Source organism: Pseudopodoces humilis, chromosome 7 (genome assembly GCF_049639895.1).
Source record: "Pseudopodoces humilis isolate 2021_Gansu_Grassland_sample_001 chromosome 7, ASM4963989v1, whole genome shotgun sequence".
NCBI classification, from domain to species: domain Eukaryota; kingdom Metazoa; phylum Chordata; class Aves; order Passeriformes; family Paridae; genus Pseudopodoces; species Pseudopodoces humilis.
Genome location: NC_142206.1, coordinates 39,660,756 through 39,683,526, shown reverse-complemented (window position 1 = coordinate 39,683,526; position 22,771 = coordinate 39,660,756). Strand labels below are relative to the sequence as shown.

General features: G+C 41.6%; 1 protein-coding gene across 6 annotated transcripts; it reads left to right on the top strand.

Annotated features, from left to right (window-relative positions):
• Positions 1 to 179: 179 nt before the first annotated feature.
• On the top strand, positions 180 to 22,535 carry ENTPD5 (ectonucleoside triphosphate diphosphohydrolase 5). 6 transcript variants are annotated; one of them, XM_014249865.2, is made up of 16 exons: positions 340 to 725; positions 2,261 to 2,390; positions 5,302 to 5,440; positions 5,529 to 5,579; positions 6,781 to 6,860; positions 8,086 to 8,229; positions 8,584 to 8,659; positions 10,260 to 10,295; positions 11,149 to 11,237; positions 13,781 to 13,860; positions 14,806 to 14,867; positions 16,260 to 16,361; positions 17,191 to 17,331; positions 17,656 to 17,712; positions 19,201 to 19,316; positions 19,483 to 22,535. In XM_014249865.2, the coding sequence occupies exons 3-16, from the start codon at positions 5,332 to 5,334 to the stop codon at positions 19,567 to 19,569; spliced, it is 1,230 nt and encodes a 409-aa protein (XP_014105340.2). In that variant the 5' UTR covers positions 340 to 725; positions 2,261 to 2,390; positions 5,302 to 5,331; the 3' UTR covers positions 19,570 to 22,535. The 6 variants fall into 6 exon arrangements, with proteins under 6 accessions (XP_014105338.2, XP_014105340.2, XP_014105336.2 ...); XM_014249863.2 differs by lacking the exon at positions 340 to 725 and adding an exon at positions 180 to 332 and having other exon boundaries at positions 5,302 to 5,579; XM_014249861.2 differs by having other exon boundaries at positions 340 to 712; positions 5,302 to 5,579.
• Positions 22,536 to 22,771: the final 236 nt, after the last annotated feature.

The window sequence follows — 22,771 nt, the reverse complement described above, 5'->3', positions numbered from 1 at the left end:
CCGCCCGGCGGGCGGGGGCGGGGGGAGGGGCGCGGCAGCGTCCGCGCGCTGCCATGGACACCGCGCGCCCCCCGCCCCTCCCCCCCCGCCGGTGCCAACGGCGCCGGGATCGGGAGCGCGCGCGGGGCGGCCGCCGTCCCGCCGCTCCCGGGCCGGGTAAGCCCCCTCAGCCGCGCTGGCTCCCGGCCCCCCGGGAGAGCGCTCCGCTGGGTGCGAGGCCGGGCAGGCGGCGGGAGCCACGCGAAAGCTGCGCTGGCGGCGGCGTCTCCGTTACTCCCAGGGGCGGGCCGGAGGACGCCCCGTCCCGGTCGAGTGATAGTGCTGGCCGACCGGTGAGGAGGGGACGGGCGTTTCTGCGGGCGTTCCTGCCGAGCGCCACCGGTGCCGGCTCCGGGAAGAGCTGCGGGGTCCCGGGCCGCGCTCCCCACCGGGGCGCAGGAAGGACCGCGGAGGCTTTTACCGGGGGAGAGGAGCGGAAGGTAGGGAAGGGCTTTAGGCGTGCTCAGGACGACGGTTTAGGTCGCAGCTGTGGGAAATGGAGCAAGGCAGGACGCGCCCGGCAGGGACGGAGACAACAGCGCCAGCGGCGGCGGGGCCCTGAGGCGCCGTCTCCAGGCATTCCCTGGAGCGGCTGCGGGAGTCAGCGCCGGAGCGCTCCCAGCCTGGCGTGGAAGCAGAAGCCCTCAGCGCCCCAAGCCCGTCTGCAGCCAAGGTCTGTTTTCCAGGTATACCAGCTGTCCCAGGAAAAGGGGCCGGTACGGCCCTCGCAGATGTGCGCGGTCGCGGCTCTCAAGGGGTGCCCACAGCACAGGGTAGCGGTTCCCTGGAAAAGCTGCCTTGGTCGGATTAAAGAGGAAGATTGAAAACCCACTTGGCCAGAAATGGGAATAAATAAAAAATGTGTATTTGGAGCCTCAGTACGGGGGAAGAAAGATTAAAACTTCCGATTACGCATGTTTATGAGTTGGTTCTACTTTTCTCCCCTGGAGTTTAAAAGCTCTAGAGCTAAAATTTTACCGAAAGTATATATGTACACAAAGAATACTGTGCCGTTATTTTTTATAGAAATACTGGGAAAGTCTGCCTTCGAATTCAGTTATTCCTTCTAGTGTGTCTTCTAAACAGTGTACTTCTAAGAAGCTTTTTTGTCAAAACAATCCAAGAAAGCTGTTTTTTACAATAGATAAAAATAAGCCCAGAAAAAAAATGTAATAACTTTTTTTTTTTTTCTGGAAAGTAAGAGGTTAAAAAGTATTTATTTAGTTATGAGTGTTAAGTGTTAAAGCTCTCATCTGGGAAATAGATTTTGTGACCATAGGAGCTGTTCATCTGGAAAATAGATTTTGTTACTGGTTTAGCACAGAAGACTTTCCATTCTGAATGACTTCTGGTGTCCTTCAGCATGGAAGAATATTCTTTGAATTATGTAATTTTATTTGTTTCCTAAAATATTTTTTGTAAAATATTTGCCTGTATTTATATAATTGCTTATAATTATATATATTATATATAATTTGGCAAATATAATTTGTCTCCAGATACTTCCCAATAATATGTTAAAAAACAGAAGTGAAATTTTAGTGTATCCCTGATACACTGCTTCTCCCTCCCCTCAGATCACGTTCTGTTTTACAGGGAGATGCTTCTGTTGTGTGTAATTTTGTCAGAAATAGTCAAATATTGAATATTTCTTTTGTTGAAAATTACCAGTGTTTCTTTGTATGGTGAGCTCTAAGTAAGGTTGTGTTTTGCTGTCTTAAGGTTAGTTATTATTATGGTATAGTTTTTACTTTTGTTGTTTAAGGAGGCTTTGCTTGGGGTCATTGTTTGGTGGTGGTGTCTTGGGGCTTTTTTTCTTCCTATTCGTGCTTTCAGTCTTGGAAGTCTCTGGGCAACATCCCAGTATTTTTGGATCATACAGTTTTCATAGCTCCCAAATTTTTATACTGGATGTGCTTCAGCTTTTTCATTTAGTACCTAAAATCTGCTGTGTACAGATAACATTTACATGTGTTTCTCTGCGTTGGGAAATGAGCATTCTGTCCTGTTTTACTGGCTCAGCCCTCAGGGATGTTAAGGTCAACTGTTGTAGCATTTTGTGTAAATGTTTTACTAACTTTGAACTTCTTGAAGTTCATCCTGTGCAGTTACATAAGCATGTTTCACTGCTTGTATTGAGTAATGATAAACTCAAATTTGAATAAAACAAGTTGATTGGTATTTGATGTGCCTTCATGACCTTATAATTTGCCTGATACAGAGTCCACTCCTATTAGCTGACAGCGAAGGTGAAGAAGTGCAGGCGCAGTGTCTCTCTCCGTGGTGCTCCAAAGGTGGTTTTAATTCGGAATCCCTGGAGTGGAATAGCTGTTGCTTCCATCCTGCTTCAGGTGTGTGGCTAATATGTTCATGATCAATGCTGATTGTTACTGCTCCTTTTGAAAGACAGTGGCTGAGCCTACTGATGGGGAACTGTAGGCTTTATCTTGCTGCTTTACTTCTTGATTGCATTAATGAGCTTGTGCTCACATTACAGTTACCCTGTTTTCTCCGTTCTGTTTGTGGTTAATTTTCTCCACCATGTTGTATTCTGATATCTAGCTAGGACTTCAAAGTTATTTGAGAAGAACTGTTTTGAAAATATTTTTCCTTCTCAGTAACTTATCTCTTGTCTATTTCTATGCTGAATTTTTTCTTCCATGCTTTTGATTCTGTCTTTCTGAATTCTTTTTCCATTTCTGTTATGCTCTGCTGATTTCTCTCTCTTGTTTCTTGATTTCTTACTCTCGTCTGGTTTCATTCTTCTTGTAGACATTGTTTTGCTAGTGTGCTTGATTAAATGGACTTCACCAGTCATTGAAAGGGCTCAATGTGCATTTTTCATTCTTAATGAGGGAGAAGAAAAATAAAATCCCAAGGTGATTTGTTGTGAGTTTGCTGTTTTGTTGGGGTTTTATTTGTCCTTAGAAGTATAAAAGGGGAAAGAAAAAAAGTCAGGGGAAATGTAGGAAACAGAAAGTGTGATATGGTGGTGGATATCTGACAAGGGATAGAGAAGAGAAGCTTTATGAGGGAATTGCATGTGAGACTAAGGTTCTCATAGGTCTGGCAAGAAAAGTATGAGTTAATGATGGCAGTTGCTTAGATATTTTCGGATCATCAGAGATTTGGAGGCTTACATAACTGTCACGTGTGCTGTTTGTAATAGGACTCTGGAGTTTGTTCTTAAGACAGGTGCTTGGGTTGTATTTATGATAGTTCATTTAACAAAATCTTTACATTGCACAAGAATAAGAACACCTCTTCGAATCTTCTGGAAGGTGGCTCTCACTAATGCATCTTATGTTCTGTTAAAACAGTGCAGCTGCTTGGATTTTCAAGTGGCCCTCCTTACTGTGGTGAAGCAAACCTGGGTAATGCCAGCTGCATCTTAGTACTAAGTCCATAGCTAGGGAACTGCTTGGCACTTCTCATCATCCTTTCAGGAGAGCACTTTGTTGCAGAATTACATATCTACTCCTTTCCACATGGAATGTGGATACTTTAGAAATTACTGCAGTTGGAGTTGGTCTGCCACAGACACTGGCCAGGGCTGTTGTCTGTTAGTGGAACTGTGATCAGTTCTTCTCAAAGGTGGTTCTGAGGCTGAGAGGGTCAGGAGCCTGTGCTTCTGCCAACATCTCTGCATTTGTTTGGAACAGGAGGATAAAAATAAAGGTCACAGCAGACAGGTGAGGTTACCCATCTGCAATGGGCTGTGCACTCTGTTTGCTGTAGATGTAGCAGAACGCTGGAGTGAGTTAGAGAGATGCCTGAAGAATGTGATGTTTTTTGCTGGGAATGGGTAGAAGTTAATCTCCCTTTGCTGTAACTGGGGACAGAGGTGAAGGATGGAAATAATAAAAGTCTTACAAGGGCTGAATCTGGGATAAAAGGTACTGGATTATAAGTGAGCTCTTTGGGTGTGGGAGAAAGGTGTGTGGAAATAGAGGCTATAGTAGATTCATGTAGAAAGGAAAGGAGAGGGTTTAGGAATGAATACATGTAGGGTAAAGACAGCAAGTAAAGATTACAAGAGAATGAACACGGTGGGGCTGAGCAGTTTGATAAAAGACAGTCAAATGTAAGAGCAAGCAGTGCGCAGGGGTCTTGGGCAGAGCTGATGAACAGCCATATAAAGTAGAATATTCAGTGCTGTGGGTGGATGGATGTGTTACCAAGTGTCTGCAAAGTGATAAGGAGCTGTTTGCACCTTCTGTATGCTGAGTGCTCTGTGTGTAGGTTGGTGCAGGCGATATTGCATATGGGGGGACATCTGGCCACATGCTCTTTTCTGCTGTTAAAGATGCTTGTATGATCTCCTTTTTACCTGAGCACACCATGATTTCTGTGCCCATGTCTTTTATTAGCATATCTTAGGAAAAAAGTACATGCAAAGGGATAGGTGTTAGGGGAGATGCAGTTGTATCTTGATATCCAATACTGTGTAACACAGCTTTGGGGCTTTGGCTTGTGAAAGTGTTGTTAAAATCTGTGTAAGCAGTCTGAGTATTTGGGGCAACCACTTCAGGTTTGTGAGAGTGTGTGGGTTTTGCTATGATTTTTTTGTTGTTGTTGTTTGTATTTCTAAAAATAAAAACCAAACCAAAAAGACAGGAAAGAAAAATATGAAAAAAACACTGAGAGGCAGAGCTCAGGTGCACTTCAGTTCAGCCCCTCCTGTGCAGCACAACCTTTCTTGGAGAGGGGGATGCTGCTGGAGGGATATGCCTTCATTCTCTCTGTGTGCTCATCTCTCCCAGCAGCTGTTCTTAGCCTGAGATGAAATTCTCTTTGTTTGTGCCTCTGAATAGCACTTGTGTTCTGTCACAGCATCTTAAGTGTGTAAATGTTAAAGTGGTTCTGCCCAGAGTTCCCTTCTGGCAATGCTTCTTTTCAGATAATATTTGGGCTTTTGGGAGGTTCTGGAGACTCTGAATGTTGAAAATGTGCAAGACAAATAAGAGAAGGAAATGTTCTAAAAGTCAAAACTAGAAATAGAGGAGAGCAAACTACTCCATCTCTTCTGTGCTTGGGAAATGGAGAAACCTTTACTCTGAAAGAACAAATCAGTTAAATGTAGTTATAGCACTAAGTGCAAGAAAACAACTGTTTTTGGATGAGGTGTTGAAAAGCACCTGAAGAGAGAATGTATGTGTACAGAATGATTTATTTATTTTCTTTTTTTAACAGAGTTTTAAAGGAGACAGCTCTTGTTAATTTCCATTCCTTTTTTCTTTTTTTTTTTTTTAAACTCTTCAGGATCTTCTGCAGCTCTGTGATTGCTGATAGATGCTTGACAGCCTCAAGGGGTCCTGGCAAGATGGGATCTTCCAGATTTCCCATCCTTGTGGCATTGGCATTTTCCTGTTTGCCCTTTGTTCTTTCACATTCAAACAGGGTAATGTGGTTTCAGGATTTATTTCCACCTAATGTGTGCCCTATAAATGCCAAAGCAAACACTTTTTATGGCATCATGTTTGATGCAGGAAGCACTGGAACCCGTATTCATATTTACACCTTTGTGCAGAAGAGCCCAGGTAAGACCCCCCATGTATGTTGACTTAGGTTCCAACTTCTCGAAACAGTTTAGTTTTTTGCTGGCTCAGCATGTGGGGGCAGCTGGAGATTTCTACAGTTTGTCCTTCAAATGTTCCTCGTGCAGGTGTTTATTGTCCATTTGTCGTGGTGTTTTGCTGTGTAAATACCTTTTTTGTAGGTCATTTAAATCTGAGATATAATTCTTGGTATACTGGAGAATTCTAAGTATTCAAACATTTTCACCTATGCAGCTGTTTAAAAGGAATATCTCATAGAGATGAAAAGATATTTATGCTGGTTTTGTCAGGTTGCTTGTTACCTCGAGTTTTGTCAAGAGATACTTGAATTCTGCATATGTTTGTCACATTTTGTATCAAATTAAAATCAGTAAATTAGAGAATTATTAAGGATTGAAGGTCTGAGCCATTTCCAGGAGAACTGTGCTGAGATGCACCACACTCCAGTGTATCTGCTGCTCACATGGTGCAGAGGGGCCCAGTTTTGTCTGCACTTGTGACAGGATTCAGGAGGATGAATTAGCTTTGGTACAGTGAGCAGCAGGTTTGCAAAGGTTGAAGTCTCGTTGTTGGGACATAGTAGTTATGTGTCTTTGCATGACTTCATCCATAGTTTGGAAGGACTGATACAAGGTCCAGTTCTGTTGGACTTAGCCTGGCTTGTAATACGCAATACTCAGGGATAGCTTCTACACTCAAACTGCTCTGGGAGCAGTGGTCAAACTTGTTTGGCTTCTCAGCCAAGTACTTGGGCACAGTCGGCTCTGCTTTATCTGAGCTGGATGAATCACCTAAAGATAATTGGGAGTTGACTGTGTGTGTCTTAATATGCACTAGTATTTCACAATTAGCTTAAGGATGGAAAGGGAAATAAATTCTATTAAGAATAGGCAACAGTTGTGCTGCATAGTTGTAACTTCCTGTACTTCTTAATTGCTAGATGAACATACTTTTAATTATAATGTTATTAATAAATTGTTTTTGAACTTGGAGGGTACAAGGGCAAGTTTCTGCTAAATATGTTCCTGAAGTGAAGGAGCAAGGCTTGTTTTAGGGCGAGAATAATCTTGTTTGCAAGGAGAATCACGGATAATCACTTTACAGGAGTTAAGGGCAACCTTTTGGAAATTAAAGAATAAGATTGAAGTTGTTGACTGTATCATGTAATATTTTGTTTGTGCAGAAAACCTTCCAGAGGTGGAAGGTGAAATCTTTGAGTCTGTGAAGCCAGGTCTGTCTGCATATGCTGATCAGCCTGAAAAGGTAAGACTGTCCTTCATTCCCTGGGAAATGGTTGTGCTTCTATTACATAATTTAGATTCTGCCAAGCAGATAAAATATTACTGATTGCAATTGCAAGAAGTCAAGAAGAAATGTGAAAGTTCTTCTGCTGTCTCTCTAAACCTGTCCTTCTACTTTTGTGAGTTAAGTTCTACACAGTGAAATAGGAACTGGTGTTTTACATATTTCATGAGTGGAACAGTGGCTTAATTAATTGCTTAAATGTTTATATAACTAGATTATATGCCTTTGAGAATTTCAAAGAAAAAGTGATTATTGTCTCTAGCAGCATCCATATTCATAAACATATTGAGTGTTTATTTCCCCTGTAGCTACCCAAATATGAGTAAATGCATACTCTGTCTCATTTATGAATAATTTTTTCAGTTCTGACGTAAGCTGCCGTTTTCCAGACCCCCTGTGCTGACAGCAAACACTTTCACAAATTAAAGGAGGTGCCAGAGAAATGGTAGACTAGATCCACTATCTTGTGTGCTTCAGCAGCCTTGAAGTTGGGGGCTGGCATTATGGGGGTTTCAGGTTTCTCATTTTGCTCAGTTGGATTCCATGCTGCAGGAATTTGAGGGTGAGACTTTATGGAAGAGTGAATGGATTTGGGATTTTTTTTTAAAACTTTTATAAGATCACCTATGATTGCAGTAGATCTTGTTTGTTGGGTATGAGAGGAGAACTCACCCAAAGAGAAATGTCTAGGCATTTCACAAGAGAATGTTTATTGCTAACGCCAAACTGCAATTGTCAGAGCAGTGGAAATAATTGAGAGCCAGTGGTGATGTCTGTACTTTGTGTGGTAACCATTGCACAGCTGGCATTTTAATTCCAATATTTCCTACGGATACACTTGGATTTCTTATGTTGCATTTAGTGAAATCTAAAGATACTTCCCCTTGCTTTGGTAGCCTCAGTCAGTAATTGCACCATTTTAGTTTCATCATGCAAGACATTTAGGTTTGTCAGGTAATCAGTTCCCTCACCTCCCTCCATCCTTTCCAAAAAAACCCCTTCCTTTCCAATGCAGTCATTCTGTCTAATGTTCAAGTGAGATGTCTGGCATGGTTTTTGTACTTACCTTGGGTATCTTCTGTTGTTGAATGCTGTTCTCACAAGTTTTGAGGGGAAACTGAGAGGCCTATTCTCTGATGGCCTGTAGAAGGAAAGCAGACGAAAAACATATTTTTCCTTTTAGGGTGCTGAAAGTGTCAAAACATTGCTGGACATGGCTGTAGATGCTGTGCCACCTCATCTCTGGAAAAAGACCCCAGTAGTGTTAAAAGCCACGGCTGGACTTCGCTTGCTGTCAGAGGAGAAAGCTCAGGCTCTGCTTTCAGAGGTAATACTAAGTTGTTTTGGATGCACTAGTATTCTTCTCCCTGTTCCTTTTTTTTTTTTTTTTTTTAATTCAGTTCTCTATTCTGTTTAGCATAAGAGAATTTAATCTATGAAAAGAGGCTGTAACCCTAATAGTATGAAACTCACAGAGTATCTTGTTCGGTCCTGGAATCCTCTGTCTTGCTGTGGTGGAAGGCATGGAGAGAGACCTACAATAATTTCTTTCTTTCTTTCCTAGCCCCTACTCCACACACTTGCCTTATTTTCTGCTTCTGTGTAAAACAAATCTTTGTCACCCTCAGAGCTGAACAAGACTCTGAAGACAGAGAAATCTAATCGCTGTTTCTTCCCTCAGGTGAAAGAAGTCTTTGAGGAATCACCATTCCTGGTTCCAGAGGACAGTGTTGGTATCATGGATGGATCTCATGAAGGTATGTTTTAGGAGGGGTAAAAAGTAAAAGTAAAGAGAAGTGGGGAAAAAGAGAGATATCTTAGGAACACTAGAGGGAAAGAGAAATGGTCCCTAAACTAAGGAGAAAAAAATAAAAGGTCTCTGGCCCTGTTTGAAACAATGCAATCCTGCCTTTCCAAGGTGGTGTTCATTACTTGGTCACCTGTTAGGCTACAAATGCAGATACACAGAGATTTCACAGGCTTCAGAACAAAACCTTGTCTCAACAGTAAGTATTGTCTGATGCAGGCTGATCAGCTGAGGCCTGCTCTTGGGAGCTGGTGCAAAAGAAATGGTGTTCACCTCTGAGAGGCTACATGACAATATATAGCAAGCTGGGAAGCTTATGGAATGTGCCTTGTAAATTCTGGATATTAGCATTAAGAATAACCTATTATAATTAGCTCATCAATTTTCAATCTGAAGTTCAGAGGCTTGTGAATATTAGAGGAGAATGAAGGATATTTGGCAAGTATTAAAAATAGATAACTAAATAATAAGTTTAAAAAAAATCTGTTGGGAAGAATACAGCTAGCAAAGTAGCAAGGAAGTACTGTGAAATACCAGAGAAGGTGAAATATGTTGTAGGTTTGGAGTGAACAGTGATTTTGCAGTGCAGAAAAGAACACTGTATCATTCTGGCTGCGTATCCAGACAAACTACCTTGGAGAACAGGCAAGTAATAATCATCTGCATGGATATCAGATGTGAAGAACCATCTTGTCATGTTCTGTTCAGTTCAGAGCACTTCCTTATGGCAGATGAATTCCCACTTTGGAAGGTGTTGAAGGAAAGCAAGAAGAACTATCATAGTGCATAAACAACTAATAAATGGAAGAAAATTAAAGAACAAAATCTGTCCACATGGGCCGAGAAAAGAGAAGTATCATAAAATCTTCAAATATTTGATAAGTATGGTGCAGTGTGTAGTTTGTCACTATGGATTAATGGGTGAATTGTACAGTAGGGAGAACAGTTGTATTGACAGGGGCAGGACCAATGAGGCATAATGGTGCACAGGGTAGCCTGCCAAGTTTATTTAAAATCCCTGCCTCTTCTACTGTCACATGTTGGCCTGTGTTTGGATGAGAATCATGTCAGTGTCAAGCAAGCCACTGGAGTCAAAGGAGCTGCTTGTGTTTTACTGGTTGCTGCTTCATCTGTAGTGTAATCTTGAGAAACCTCAAGATGAAAACAGAGTGGTGTGAATGCAGTTTTCAGATTAGAAATGGAAATGCTGGACTGCAAAAACAGGCCCAAGGAAACTTGTGCATCGTGTCAGCTCATTACTTCTTTGTATGTTGTTTGGATAATAGATATGATTTGTGTATGCTGCAGTTGCATGGATATTACAAAGTCCTACCTATTTCAGCTCAGGAGATTTGTGTGAATCAGTAATGCATCATATCATTTAATTATGAGTTTTAATTAATCTCTGAAGTCTCGGGTGGTTGGGTTAAGTTAGTAATGACTTCCCTGTAAATAAGTAACATGTGGAGGGTGGTAATAGTGGGCTGGAGATTGTGGGAGTATTCAGTGGTGACTTTTTTTTTTTTTTTTTTTTTTTTCATTCCTTGCAGGAATTTTAGCCTGGATCACTGTGAACTTTTTGACAGGTAATTAATTCTGTATAACTACTCTCTAAACTTGAACTTGAGTCCCTTCTGTGGAGGTAATTACCCTAAGTTCCTCTGCCTTGGCCATGCTTTTCCTCCCTGCTCTGTCACCAGTGCTAAAGCAGTGGATTGTCTTGGGCAGGCTGTGTTCCAGAGTCTGTGGTAAAGAGGAGACATCTTAACCTTGAAGGTGCCAGAATTTTCTCAGATCTTGGAGGCACTGACAAGCTGGTTTTCCTAGCATGCTTTGAGCAGTAGTACTGCTGATGTGTGGGAAACAAGGCCTTGCAGCATTCTTCATGCCACTGTGAGCTGTGCAAATACAGTGGTTTTGCAGGGCATGGTGCTTTAGCACTAACTGGCTCTAAGAGCTTCTGGGAGTGCAGTCTAAGGAAAAGAAAATCAGTAATCTAGTAGATAGCTGAGCAAGCAGAAAAGCTGCTCTGGGTGAAGAAAAATTATAATAGCTGTTTCGGCTCTTACTGCCCTTCCTTTCCCTACTGCTTTTGGCCAGCTATATGGTGGTTACAAAATTTGTGTACTCTCTCTGACAGTCTTCTACAGGAGTTAGTTTGTCTCTTACTTTAAGCTTTTGCTTGATACCTAGAGATTTATCCTGCTTTTGTCTATTTGGAGGAGAGAGTAGAATCAAGGAGGAAAGTCTATCATCTTTCCATAATGCCTTCTGTTTGCCTGCCTGTGCTCTCTGAGGTTTTTTCTTTGACGGGCAGCTCAGCCCTCCTTGCATTTCTGTGATATTGCGATCATCTGGTGGCTGCCTGAACATCCACACAGTGTCTGCATTTTAGCATTTGTGCCCTTGGGGCTGTTCTGAGCATGGTGTTGTTTGCAGGGCAACTGTCTGGCCAGAACCAGCAAACTGTTGGGATTCTGGACTTGGGAGGAGCCTCAACCCAAATCACATTCCTGCCACGGTTTGAGGTGAGGAGTGTTAAAAGTGCGTGGGTTGGGACTGCAAGGCTGGTGGAGAGACCTGAGCACTGCTGCACTCTCTGATATCACTTTGTCAGCAGTGGCACAAGCAGAACATCTGTGGTTTACAGAACATGTGTATTTCTGTTCCCTTTGAGATCAGCCGTTGGCTGATAGGCACTTGCAAACAAAGGAGCTTGAATAATGAGGAAAGAAAAAGAAAGCAAATGAGTGAAACAAAAAAGAAACAGCTTTTGTTTTCTAGACTCAGGCTGGGAAAGCCTCATTCATGTTGATATTGCTGTGTATTCAACAAATGTAGAACATTTCTAGGTAGTATTCTTGAATATTAGAAGACATGTTGGGGCTGGTCCATTTTTTTTTTTTCCCCCCGCATTCCAGTCTGATAAGAGGTCTTCACTAAGATTTGGAGGAGTGTTGTATAGGGTAGATGTCTTTAATAGTACCACAGTCAATTCTATGTTTTCTTATTAATTTCTTCTCAGTCCTTTTGAGCATTCTGCTCTCTGTCCTTGAGACACATCTGCTGGATTGCTTAGTAGTTCTCTAGCTCTTTAGAAACAGTTTGAACTGGGACCCAAGTCTGGAGTTTTCATGGGAAAATTTCATGAATAATGGAAAGGCACTATCACATTGTGTACCTTTATATTGTGATGTCGTTTGTGTCACCCTTTCTGAAGGAGTAATTTCTTTAACATTTTTTGTTTATAGAACTTGAGATTCTCAAAGGATGTTTGGTGACCACAAAACACATGGCTTTCACATCAGGATATTTTAATTCTGCAACCGTGTGTTATGTTGAAACATGACATGCAACCTTATCCTGAGCTCAGCAAAGCCTCCTGTATTCTCTGGGCTTGTCCTCTGTTTTGTGTTGATAACACCTGCTAAAGTGGGCACTGGACCAACAGGAAAGGGTGTTGCATGTCAGGGTTTTGGAGAATAAATAGAACTGTGAAATCGGCTGAACTGCAGCTCAGGATTCAAATGTCCCCTTCAAACCTTGCATGAAAAGGCCTGGAGTGTTTGCTGCTGACCAGTACTAATGGTATGAATTTGTAGGGCAGTGTGGAGTCAGGGTTCATGTTGCCTGCTTGTACACTATGTCTGCTTCCCACCTGTGTTGTCAAGTTCAAACAAATGAGCCCAGTGTGTTTTTGGGAGCTTTTCTCATCTGACAGAATCAGCGAGGATACCTCCCTTCGATTTGCAGTGGGGATTTTTCCCTCCTGCAATCTAAGGCAGTTACATGTTTGCACTTACATTAATTTTGAACAAAATACTGTAATAGTAAGAGATTCGTTAATTAAATATGAATTACAAGCAAGTAGAGAACATAAAATGATAAGTGCTTGGCATTATTCCCAAAATTAAAAGCAACTGAAAACCAATCATAGTAATTATAAAATTGTCTGTCTGGTATCTGCCTTATTTTTGTGAAAGTAGGGCATGAAAAAAGGTGATTGTTTTCTCCAGACTAATTTTTTTTGAGGATCTATCCTTTAAGTTTTTTTTAAGTGATGTAAGGTTTAGAAACAGAACTCAAGCTGGTGTGTGACTGCCATTTCAGTGATAATCAAATTGAGACCTAAAACAAGTTTCAATTTGTATTTGCTCAGGAGAAGATCAAGCTGAATACTGTAAATTCCTTTGAGCAGGCTTCTGTCTAGGTCTCTAGAAAATATAACCCAGATCTGGATCTTCTTACTTGAATGGTAACTGCAGGACTATGCAGCTTCAGTTCTCCCGGAGATTCTGCTGCTTGGTGCAGAATAACAGTATCTGATAGAATGCAGGGAGCCAAGAAGGCGTGGGAGAATGAGGCCATGAGGAGAGGACAGACAGAAACTGAGACTGAGAATTTAGGGAGTGGACACAAGGAAACAGTAAATGATTGCTAAAGTGATTCGGCCTTATAAGACTGTAAGTTAGTCTGTCAGGAAGCTAGGGCAGGCTACCAGTGGGATGCAGGTGTGCACAGCAGAGGGAAGACTGAGAGGAAAAAACGGGGTGGTGAGACAAGAGGCTAATTTAGATGAAGCAGCCCTAAGACGTGAAATGGGTGGTCACAATGTTTCCTTGAGTACCAGCAAGACATTTGACATGGTGAAAATGGGGCCTAGACTTTGTATTTTTAATTCTTCTGCGTTTAAGGTGCCTAGTGTGACTTGCAAAAGGTTACAGCACTTATAGTGCAGCTGATTTCGATGGGGATTCTGTACATATAGAGTAGCATGTAAGTACTCTAGAAAAATTCAGGTTGCCTGAATTAGAATGTGTTTTCATCCTGATCTCTTGTGCTTCCCTGTTAAACATTGAAGTAACACAAAGATGCATATAAATAAGACTGGTTTTAAAAGATGCAGATATTACAGCAGTGGCACCATTGGAAAACTGTACTTTGTTTTCAGAGCAGATCAGATGAGTGTGCAGTAAACTCTGTAGGTATATCTGTGATATTACATTAAAGTTGGTTATTCTTTATTGCATAAAATAAACTAAAACATTTTTTTCTTTTACTTAACTTTTAGGAAACTCTGAAGGAAGCCCCTGGGGATTTTCTTACCTCATTTGAAATGTTTAATAGCACCTACAAGCTCTATACTCACAGGTGAGGAGCAAAAGACTGCTATTTCCACTGGGGAAATCAGTCTTTTTGCAGCCCCTGAGCTAACAGCCACATCATCCTAGTACCAGCAGCAAAGACCATGACTTTTTTACTACTTATCTGCATGGAACAGTAGAAGTGGAACATGGCATTAGTTGGCTGGAAACATTCCAAGATCATGGTTAATGTCACTGCAGGGGAATATTAGGCAGTCTGTCAAATGAAGAGAAAGAATTGTGGGCCCATATTTAAGGAGAAGAGGTCTTATTACTGAATTCAAGCCAAATATTCTGAAACAAGCAGAAAGGTAGATATTGTGCCAGTAGTCAGAGCTAAACATGGTCAGAGGTTTGGAAAGAGGACTTTCCTGAGAGTGAACATAATCATCTCAATCTGCTTACTTGACAGCAGAGCTGGTCTAATAGTGATGAAATTCTCATTAAGCATTGTTCATATTCTAGCTTATAATGAATGTGGCAGTTACCTATTCTGCTCAAACAGGTGATTTTCACACAAAGCCACAGTTCCCATTTTGAGGTTCTGCACTCTGCAGTCCCTAAGAGCACATAGTTCTGTGTGTGTTACATAAGAGTGTCTGCCCTATTCCCCATGGATTCAGCACATAGCCTTCTTTCTCCCTCATTTTTAAGATGGTGTGGTTTTGCTTTTCATGCTCATCTTGTATAAATGCCACATCAGCTCTAACCACTTCCTGCAGTTTTAGATTTACCCATTTTACAACTCTATGTATTTCTTGTGTTTGTTTCACTCTTTTGGCCCTCAGGGTTGTTCTGGCAAAGGGAACTCTGTTTCAGAGATGAGGGCCTTGTGGGAATCAGAGGAAGGAAATTTGGTTTGGGTGTTCCAGGACTTAGGAAGAGGGATATGGGTAAAGCATACCAGATATGCAGGAATCAAGACTATAACATCTGTCTTTGTTGTTCATAGCTATTTGGGGTTTGGACTAAAAGCTGCAAGACTGGCAACGCTTGGAGCTTTGAATATCGAAGGTATATTCATATAGTAAAACATTCAAGATTTATAAAGAGATGCTTAGACAGCCTTGTGTCAGCAGCCCATTTCCTGTGTGTCCTCACTTCTGTGTCTTGTGCTTTTCTATGTTTCTGATGGTGTATATTTGTCTGAAAACAGCTACCACTTGTTAAGGAGTTGTGTTGTTAGACAGCTTTTCCCTGTTTTTGAGATCAGCCAGCAGTGACACTCAATTGCAAGTTCCAGAAGAGCACACGTGGGAGCATATGAACACCATGGCCAGCCGCAAACACACAGCTTTGCCAGCACCCACAGAAGCATAAGCAGCATGAATGGATCCTTTTCCTGAGGGTTGCTGCTTAGGCCAAACCCACTTTCTAGGCCCCTCTGGTGTCGCCTGGCCTGTGGTGTTCCCCAGACCTGCTGAGTGCACTGCCTAGTCTAGATGGAAGGCCCACATGCACATCACACGCTCTGACTCACTAACATGAGTGCATACGCACATTCCTGAGTCTTTCCAGTCTCTCACTCAGAGCTTGGGCCTTTTGTCTAGTCTCTGGCTGGGACCTGGGGTGTTTCCACCTTCTGGATTCTTAATTGACAGCTAGATGGACTTGTGATGATTACTGAAATACACTCAAATCAAAAATAATTGTGAGTTGGGATTAAGAAGAAGATAGGACAGACTGTGATTGGTCACAAGGCTCGGACAGAAGAGCACGTGGACCAGCTGCCTCCATACTTGTGATTGTCTTCTTTTATAGTCCTCTCTGGTCTGCAATACTTGGCACTTCCCTGATCCCTTAATTCCCCCTTTTCCCAGCCTTTGAGCCTTTCCCTGAGCATCCCCTAGTAAATTTTACTGTCCCACAGTCTGCCTCAAGCATTCTGTTAGAAGTTTGCTTTTTCTGTGAGACCTGTGTGTGCAGCAATAATCATGTTTTCTTCTTATCAGTTACCAGTATTTCTGGTTGAACCCCTTAAAGGTACATTCAGTGGATCGTGTAGTCCCCATTGATCTCTGTCTTTGGAGGTTTTGTTTTCATTGCTTTGTTTGTCTTGGTTATCTGCTGTCATTGGGGTTTGTGTATCTGTGTATTTATCACCTCTCATTTCTTGTCTTTTGTGGTGAATAGCCGTTAGCCAGACATCCTTGTACCATTTGTCTCATTAAGAAATTACAAGCCCAGCTGCTCTGCTGTTTGCAGGACACAATGGACATAACTTTTCCACATTTGAGACTGGTCCTTAATTTGTGATCAGCTAGTGCCACATCCATCAATTCAGATTTTTTTACTTTTGCTTAAAGACTTTCATGAAGATCTTTTAACCTTTTCTGGTTCTGCATATTGATCTATTTCTATGTTAAATTCTGTGCTTTCTGACTCTCCTCTCTGCTCTCATTCCAGTTGTAGATGGACAAATGTTCCGCAGTTCTTGTTTGCCAAAGCAGTTGGAGGCAGAGTGGCACTTCGGGGGAGTGAAATATCGGTATGGTGGCAACAAAGAAGGTAAATTAAGGAGACTTGTTTCTTTTACAAGAAGTCTTATCTCCAGAATATGAGACTTTCCTTGTTAAATATTTCCTCAGTTAACTGATGATGATTGGGATATGAAGGATAGCTGTGCAGTTGTAGAGGTTGACTGCTGAGAAATCCAGATTAAAATCTGAAGCTGTAAGAGTGGTTGACCTGTACCTCTGTCCTCTGAATGGGAGCTCTTACTACAAATCATACCTTTATAGGAAATGCTGAGAATTACTTGTGCAAATAAGAGAGGCTTTTATGAGGCTTTGGGCAAAGTGCAAAAATTTTGTGTTAGGGCAACATTTTGGCCTGTCAGTGAATCTCACTTGTGGAGCTGTTTAAGTCTCTAGTAAGTCTAATGCTGCATAGAGAGAGTGAGTCTGCTGCCATCACAGACTTGAACAGGTCGGGGAACATGAGAGCTGAATTTCAGATTTGGTATGTGTGGAATGGGTTGGTAAAATTACAATGTGATGGGGAGAGAAAGCAAGGTTTTATCTAACAGGTGGCAGCAAATGTAGAAGGTTCTGCTGACCACACAGCATGTCAATGGGAGGTTTGCCTGGAATGGAAGTAGTTTGCATGGCACTTTTTTGAGACACAGCAGTGGTTTGCTCTAACCAGTTCTACTTGATGAGGGTGTTTTAGAGTCCTTGCCTACATGCAGGTGTCATGTTTGATTACAGAAGGGATATCTAAGATCTTGTTTTGGTGCTTTAATCTCTGTTTCTTCAATTTTTCATCTTGTTGCCATTATCTCCTCTATCTCTTGCATATGCTCTTTGGCTCACCCCATCTGTATTTTTCCTGACAGGAGAAACAGGATTCAAGCCTTGCTACTTGGAAGTACTTGAGGTTGTCAAAGGGAAACTTCACCAACCAGATGAGATTCGTGGAAGTTCCTTCTATGCTTTCTCCTATTACTATGATCGAGCAGCTGACACCAACCTAATAGGTAAATTTGGGATAATCTACACATGAGCATTTCAACCAGAAGGTAGACAGAGGAACCCTGGCGGCTGGAGCCATGGGGAGTAGAGGAAAGGAATGTTATTGAGAAAGCGGAGACAAATGTCATTCCCTTGAGGTATTTTGTGTATCTGTCACTGGAGTTTGGTGTTCAGCACATGAAATGTGCTCAGGGCTCCAGTTATACTTGTTAATTCTGTGTTCTGTTCACTCCTAGTGCAGCATCGCTGAGTTGCACTCTAGGGTCAGTTTAGATAAAGAATTCAAATGCTGTCAGGTCTATGATGATATTTTCTCACATCTTTTTCAGATTACGAACGCGGAGGTGTTTTGGAAGTGAGAGATTTTGAAAGAAAAGCCAAAGAAGGTAATTGTCATGAGCTGGGAAACTGGTTTGGACAAGAAATAACAAAAATAAGAATGTGTAGGCAGTACATAATGTGACTTGGATGAAAAGCAAGTTTATTTAACCTTCATTTCACTTACACCTGTCATGTTACTTTTATTAGTCAAAAAGTCTTAACTAATGCAGAAGACAATACTGATACAGCAGAGAGGGGCTGGTGGCTTTACAGCTGTAGGAGAAGGAGATAGTTCATGCCTCTACAAAAGAAATTGAAGAAATTGAAATTGCTGTATCAAGAGCTCCTTATGTCAAATTGCAACTCTCTGAGTTTAAGAGAGCACTGAATTCTGTAAGTCTGTCACCTTGAATCCTATTTAATCTCTAGCAAAATGGAGGGAGAGAATAAAAGGTTTTTATGTCTGACAGCCTCTTCTGCATTTCTTTACCTCCCCATCTTTTTTCTGGAATGCTTGTTCTAGTTTTGTATCTCCTGTGGATAAAGAACTCCCACCTTCCCCGACTGCTGATGACTAAAAACAAGTTACCTCTGTACTGGGATCATTCTATGAGAATGAGTAGACCATATTTTTTCAGCAGCAGATGCTTAATTACGTAGTTCAGGACTTTTTTTCTAAAATAAGGCCTAAATTCTAATGATTTTTCAGTTAAACTTAATCACCCTGGAAACTCGGATGATTTTGAATAGGGGGATTAGGCTGTAAAGTTTGAGTGTGGGTTGGTTGTTATTTTTTCCCTGGATAGTGAGAGAGCTTATTTCCAAAGACGTGGCTAAGATGTTACCTAACATTATCAAACCACTTACTTAGCTTTAGAGCATCAGGAGATCAATTCTGTGATCCTGAACTAATTCTTCTCTATCTCATTTCAATAGTAGAAGGATGCTGCTCATCTTCTCTTAGAATGAAGTGAACTCTGCTCTTTCTGCCAGTAGAACAGGGCAGTAACACTGGTTCTAGAAAATGATGCTGAGTGTAAATACATTTTCCAGTCACTGTCACCCTGACTATGGAATCTTGACTTAGCTGCAGCAAGGGAGTGGTTGTTTTGGTAATAGCCTCTTCCATTTCCTTGGACGAGTTGGAAAAATAAAATAAACTGCCAGCCTAGAAGGTGGAATCCATTACTGGAGCCATTTGTGGAGAAGAGATGATGAAAACAAGCAATGCTCTGTTCTTGAAAAAATAAGTAATCTAACTCCCAGCTAGTTAACAGCTGAGCAGAGGTTCTTCAAAAGAACTGTGTGGAGTATGTTGCTGTAATAAAAGATGTACTTATGATGGAGTTAAGAGAAATTAGATGTACTATATGGTTTATTCTCCAACATTGTAAAACAGCTCTGTAGCTTGTACCACATGTCATATATACCCACTAATAGAAGAGGGTCACTTGTTTTAGTAAGCTTTGGCTTGAGTTCAGTTCAAACGTACAATGTAGATTAAAGCTCTTATTTTGCTAAGATCCCTTTTGTTTTCTTTTTTCTTTTTCTAGTCTGTGATAACATGGAGAGGTACAACTCAGCCAGTCCTTTTCTTTGCATGGATCTCACTTACATCACTGCTTTATTAAAGGAAGGTTTTGGATTTAGGGACAACACAGTCTTACAGGTGAGGAAAAAACAGTTAAATCCCTATCAATTAACATGCATTAGTTCATTTTTCTGACTAATTGCCTACTGAATCTTCCCAGATTTGTAGCATGTAGTTGCTGTCAATTGTGCAATTTATGAATCTAGAGAACTCTCAGCAACAACTTGTTTTTCTTCCTTTGTAGTTGACAAAAAAAGTAAACAACATAGAGACAAGCTGGACTTTGGGTGCTACCTTTTACCTGCTGCAGTCTCTGGGGATTACTTGCTGACCTGTGATACTGCTGTGGACTTCAGCATTTCTGAAAGGCTGAGAAAGTAAACTGCAATCTCCAGATATGTTGTTCAGCTGGGACTGGTCACAGAGCAGAACATGGACCAAAGATACACAGACAGATCTTTACCCTGGATTGGCAGTGTGCCTAATGAAAGTATTATTTAGAACTGTGATTACCATAAATGATCCTGAATCTGCCTTATGAAAGTCAAAAGGCCTAAACTCCAGCAGAGAATACATAAGGGGCTCAAAACCAGCTTTCACCAGCAAGTTTGTTAAAAGCACAGAGTTCCTGGATGTGGTGGCAGACTACAGACACATGACTTCCCCTACCCCCTTCTATTTTAAACATACATAACTTAAGTTGGCTTGTGAGATATTAAATACAGAAATTAGAAGTAGCATCAACAGTCATTCAGAAAAAAGTGAACAGCTCTGGATGCTGCAAACCTCAGTGTTCCAAGACTCCAGCTGCTAGCTTAGAAAGTATGTGTCCATATTCCAGTCTTTAAAGAAAGGCCTGCTATAAGTATACTTCGGGCATGGTTTTGGAAAAGGTATTGGCTAAAACCTAGTAATTTACTAATAACTTTTTAGGCAGTAGGCATTTCCTAAGCAGAATGTGTGCCTGTGTTTCAGTTTTGCTGCCCTTTACAAGTCTGTGCAGCTACACCATACATCTGACTACCAGACTTGATAAATTTATTCATTTAGCATGTAGTCATAACACATAGTTGTGCTGGCACAACGAGGCAGCAGTGCCAGCTATTGAAACTCAACTGCCAGAAGAAGAGCTTGTCACATTCCACCCACAAGGAGACTGCAGTCAGATGAAATGGCTGATCTGACAGCTCACTTTGCTGTGAGAGCCAGTTCTATTTCTCTGCTCTCAATAAGGCACACCCACTTCTTCATGCTGCTGCTGGTGCTCCTGAGGTTCTTGTGTGATCTAATTCAAGACACCTAACTTGAGGTGGTGCTCACCCAAGAGTCAAGTCTGGTGCTATCTCAAGGACAGCAGGCATGGCACAGCCCAGGGAGACCTGCTGGGCCAGCAAGCAGTCTGAGCACCACAGTCCCTTTTGCTGGAGTGAGCTCTAAGGTGTGGTGTCCCATTTGAAACCATCCATTGCCCTAAGTAAAAATAGCTCTAGAGACTTCTTCCTCTCCGTTAAATAACTGGCACCTTGCTACTGTCTTCTCTTCCCCAAGGAATGTGTAACGTACAGGTCCATTTACCCCAGTACAACAAAGGTATTACTCATATGACTAAGGGAAACTTTTATCCACTGATGTCCTGTGACATTTCCCTGTTGGGCAGTTGCAGTTATGTGTTTGCTCTAAAACACCTTTCCCTCTTCTGTCAAACCAAAGCCTGCCCTCATGCTGCCTTCTCTGCAAACTGGATTTGAAAATAATTGGTAATTCCCAGCAAGGATAGGAAGTAGTGCACTCATGTCTTCAATGGTCTTGCCAAACAGGTTGGAGACTTAAAAATTTGCCTTACTGTGAACATTTGTCCTTTTCCTTTAGTTAGCAGTGCAAGTTTGCCTGTGGCTGATTAAGCTACCACTTCTTATATCTCAGGTTTAGAGCATGAGGGTGAAAGGCATGCTTTTGATTGAACAAGTTCAATCAGCAACAAGAAGCCAAGGGCTGGGGATGGAGCCAGCCGTATTTATCCCATAACTGACACCTTGCCATAAATTCAGACTGCTTTTTTTGAAACAGGAAATGCTCATCCTACATGTGTACTCCTTATTAGAATCTGTTTGAGATCCATATTTAGAAATTCCTCAGTATCACACCAAAGTTCTGTTCCTTTCTCTCCAGCAGTTTTTGTTTGAACATGAGGAAAGTAATTGTAGCCTCTTCTCAACCATAAACATTTCTTACTCCTTTTCCTGCTGTTGGCAAAGCTTGTTATATGGTCTGGTCTGAGAAAAAGGTGACTGCAAATGCATTCATTTTGTCTTCAGTGAACACTTTTGTATTCTCAGAAAACACAAAGCAGGTTGCAGTGGTTACTGGCCAGGCTCTGTTATCCTGCGAACAAGCTAATTTAATAATCCAGAAGTTGTCACAGTCCGAGCCAGTGCTGTGACAAACTCTTGGGCTAAGAGCTGGCAGCAGTGGGGCTATGTTTTGAACAGGAAGGGAAGGTGGGATGCTGTCCTTAAGGAAGAGGCAGCAGTGTTATCTGCCCCCTGAACACACACTAGCCCTGAGGAGGGCTCGAGGTCTGGGTTTTGTCTGAAGCAAGGAGGGGCTACAAAAAAGGTACCATGCAGAGGAAGTTGTTTTATTCTGCATTCTTTTCCTCAGACTTTGGTACTACAAATGCTAGGGTGGAGCATCTGCTTCCCAGTACCAAAGTTGCACTTAATGAATGCTCAGGGCCTTCATTTGTTAGTGGCACAATTCATTAACTGAAGCAGAACTTCTGTTCTCTGTTACTGGCATGATCCTTCACTTATGGGAGAAACTAAAACTCTGTAAAAAGGTTTATTTTTGGAAGAAATTGAGAACTGAACCCCTGCTGTTTACATCTGAACCCAAGGGGGTGGGGGGATCTGGACAACCCAGTCAAGTCCTCACACTTACTCTAGTGCAATGAGATTATTTATTAGCTAAACAAAAGAGTCAGCAGCCTTTTAAGAGAAGAGCTCTACCTGATTTTTATCTCCCCCTTTGTATTGTCTTTTAGCCAGCCACTAAAAAGAACTGCCTAATATGAGAGACTGCAGAAGCACAAGTAATGGCTTTCAGTTCAAAACTTATGTTTCATTCTTTATGATGTTAATTTCTGATACTGGTCTACCATGTGTAAATCTTGCCCATGGGCAGTGCTTAGTTTAATTTTGTGAGTGGCAAATGTCTAATGCAAGAAGCTGGTGTCTGGAACCTAAGACAGAGTATCTTTAATTGTCTATTTTAGTAATTAAAGCATTTTTAACAATATTCAAGATGTGGTATAGTTTTCTTTCCTAGATATTACTGTTGCCTTGTATCTTTTCCATGGAGCCCTTAAGACTAGCCAGTTCCACAAGAGAAACACCATTATTAAATAAAGCACCAAGAGAAAGGCAGGAAAAAGGGTGAAAGAACAACAGTTTTAAAATGTATCTGCCACCCTGCATTGTCTCCCTCTGCTGCAAACTACCCCTCCTGTCCGAGCTGAGGTGCCAAGAACCCAG

Excerpts from the sequence above, each read along its gene's own strand:
- ENTPD5 (XM_014249863.2), top strand. The coding sequence starts at position 5,363 with ATGGGATCTTCCAGATTTCCCATCCTTGTGGCATTGGCATTTTCCTGT. Across the intron at positions 14,868-16,259 it reads TGGAGCTTTGAATATCGAAG|TTGTAGATGGACAAATGTTC; the intron begins GTATATTCATAT and ends CTCTCATTCCAG. Across the intron at positions 16,362-17,190 it reads GTATGGTGGCAACAAAGAAG|GAGAAACAGGATTCAAGCCT; the intron begins GTAAATTAAGGA and ends TTTTCCTGACAG.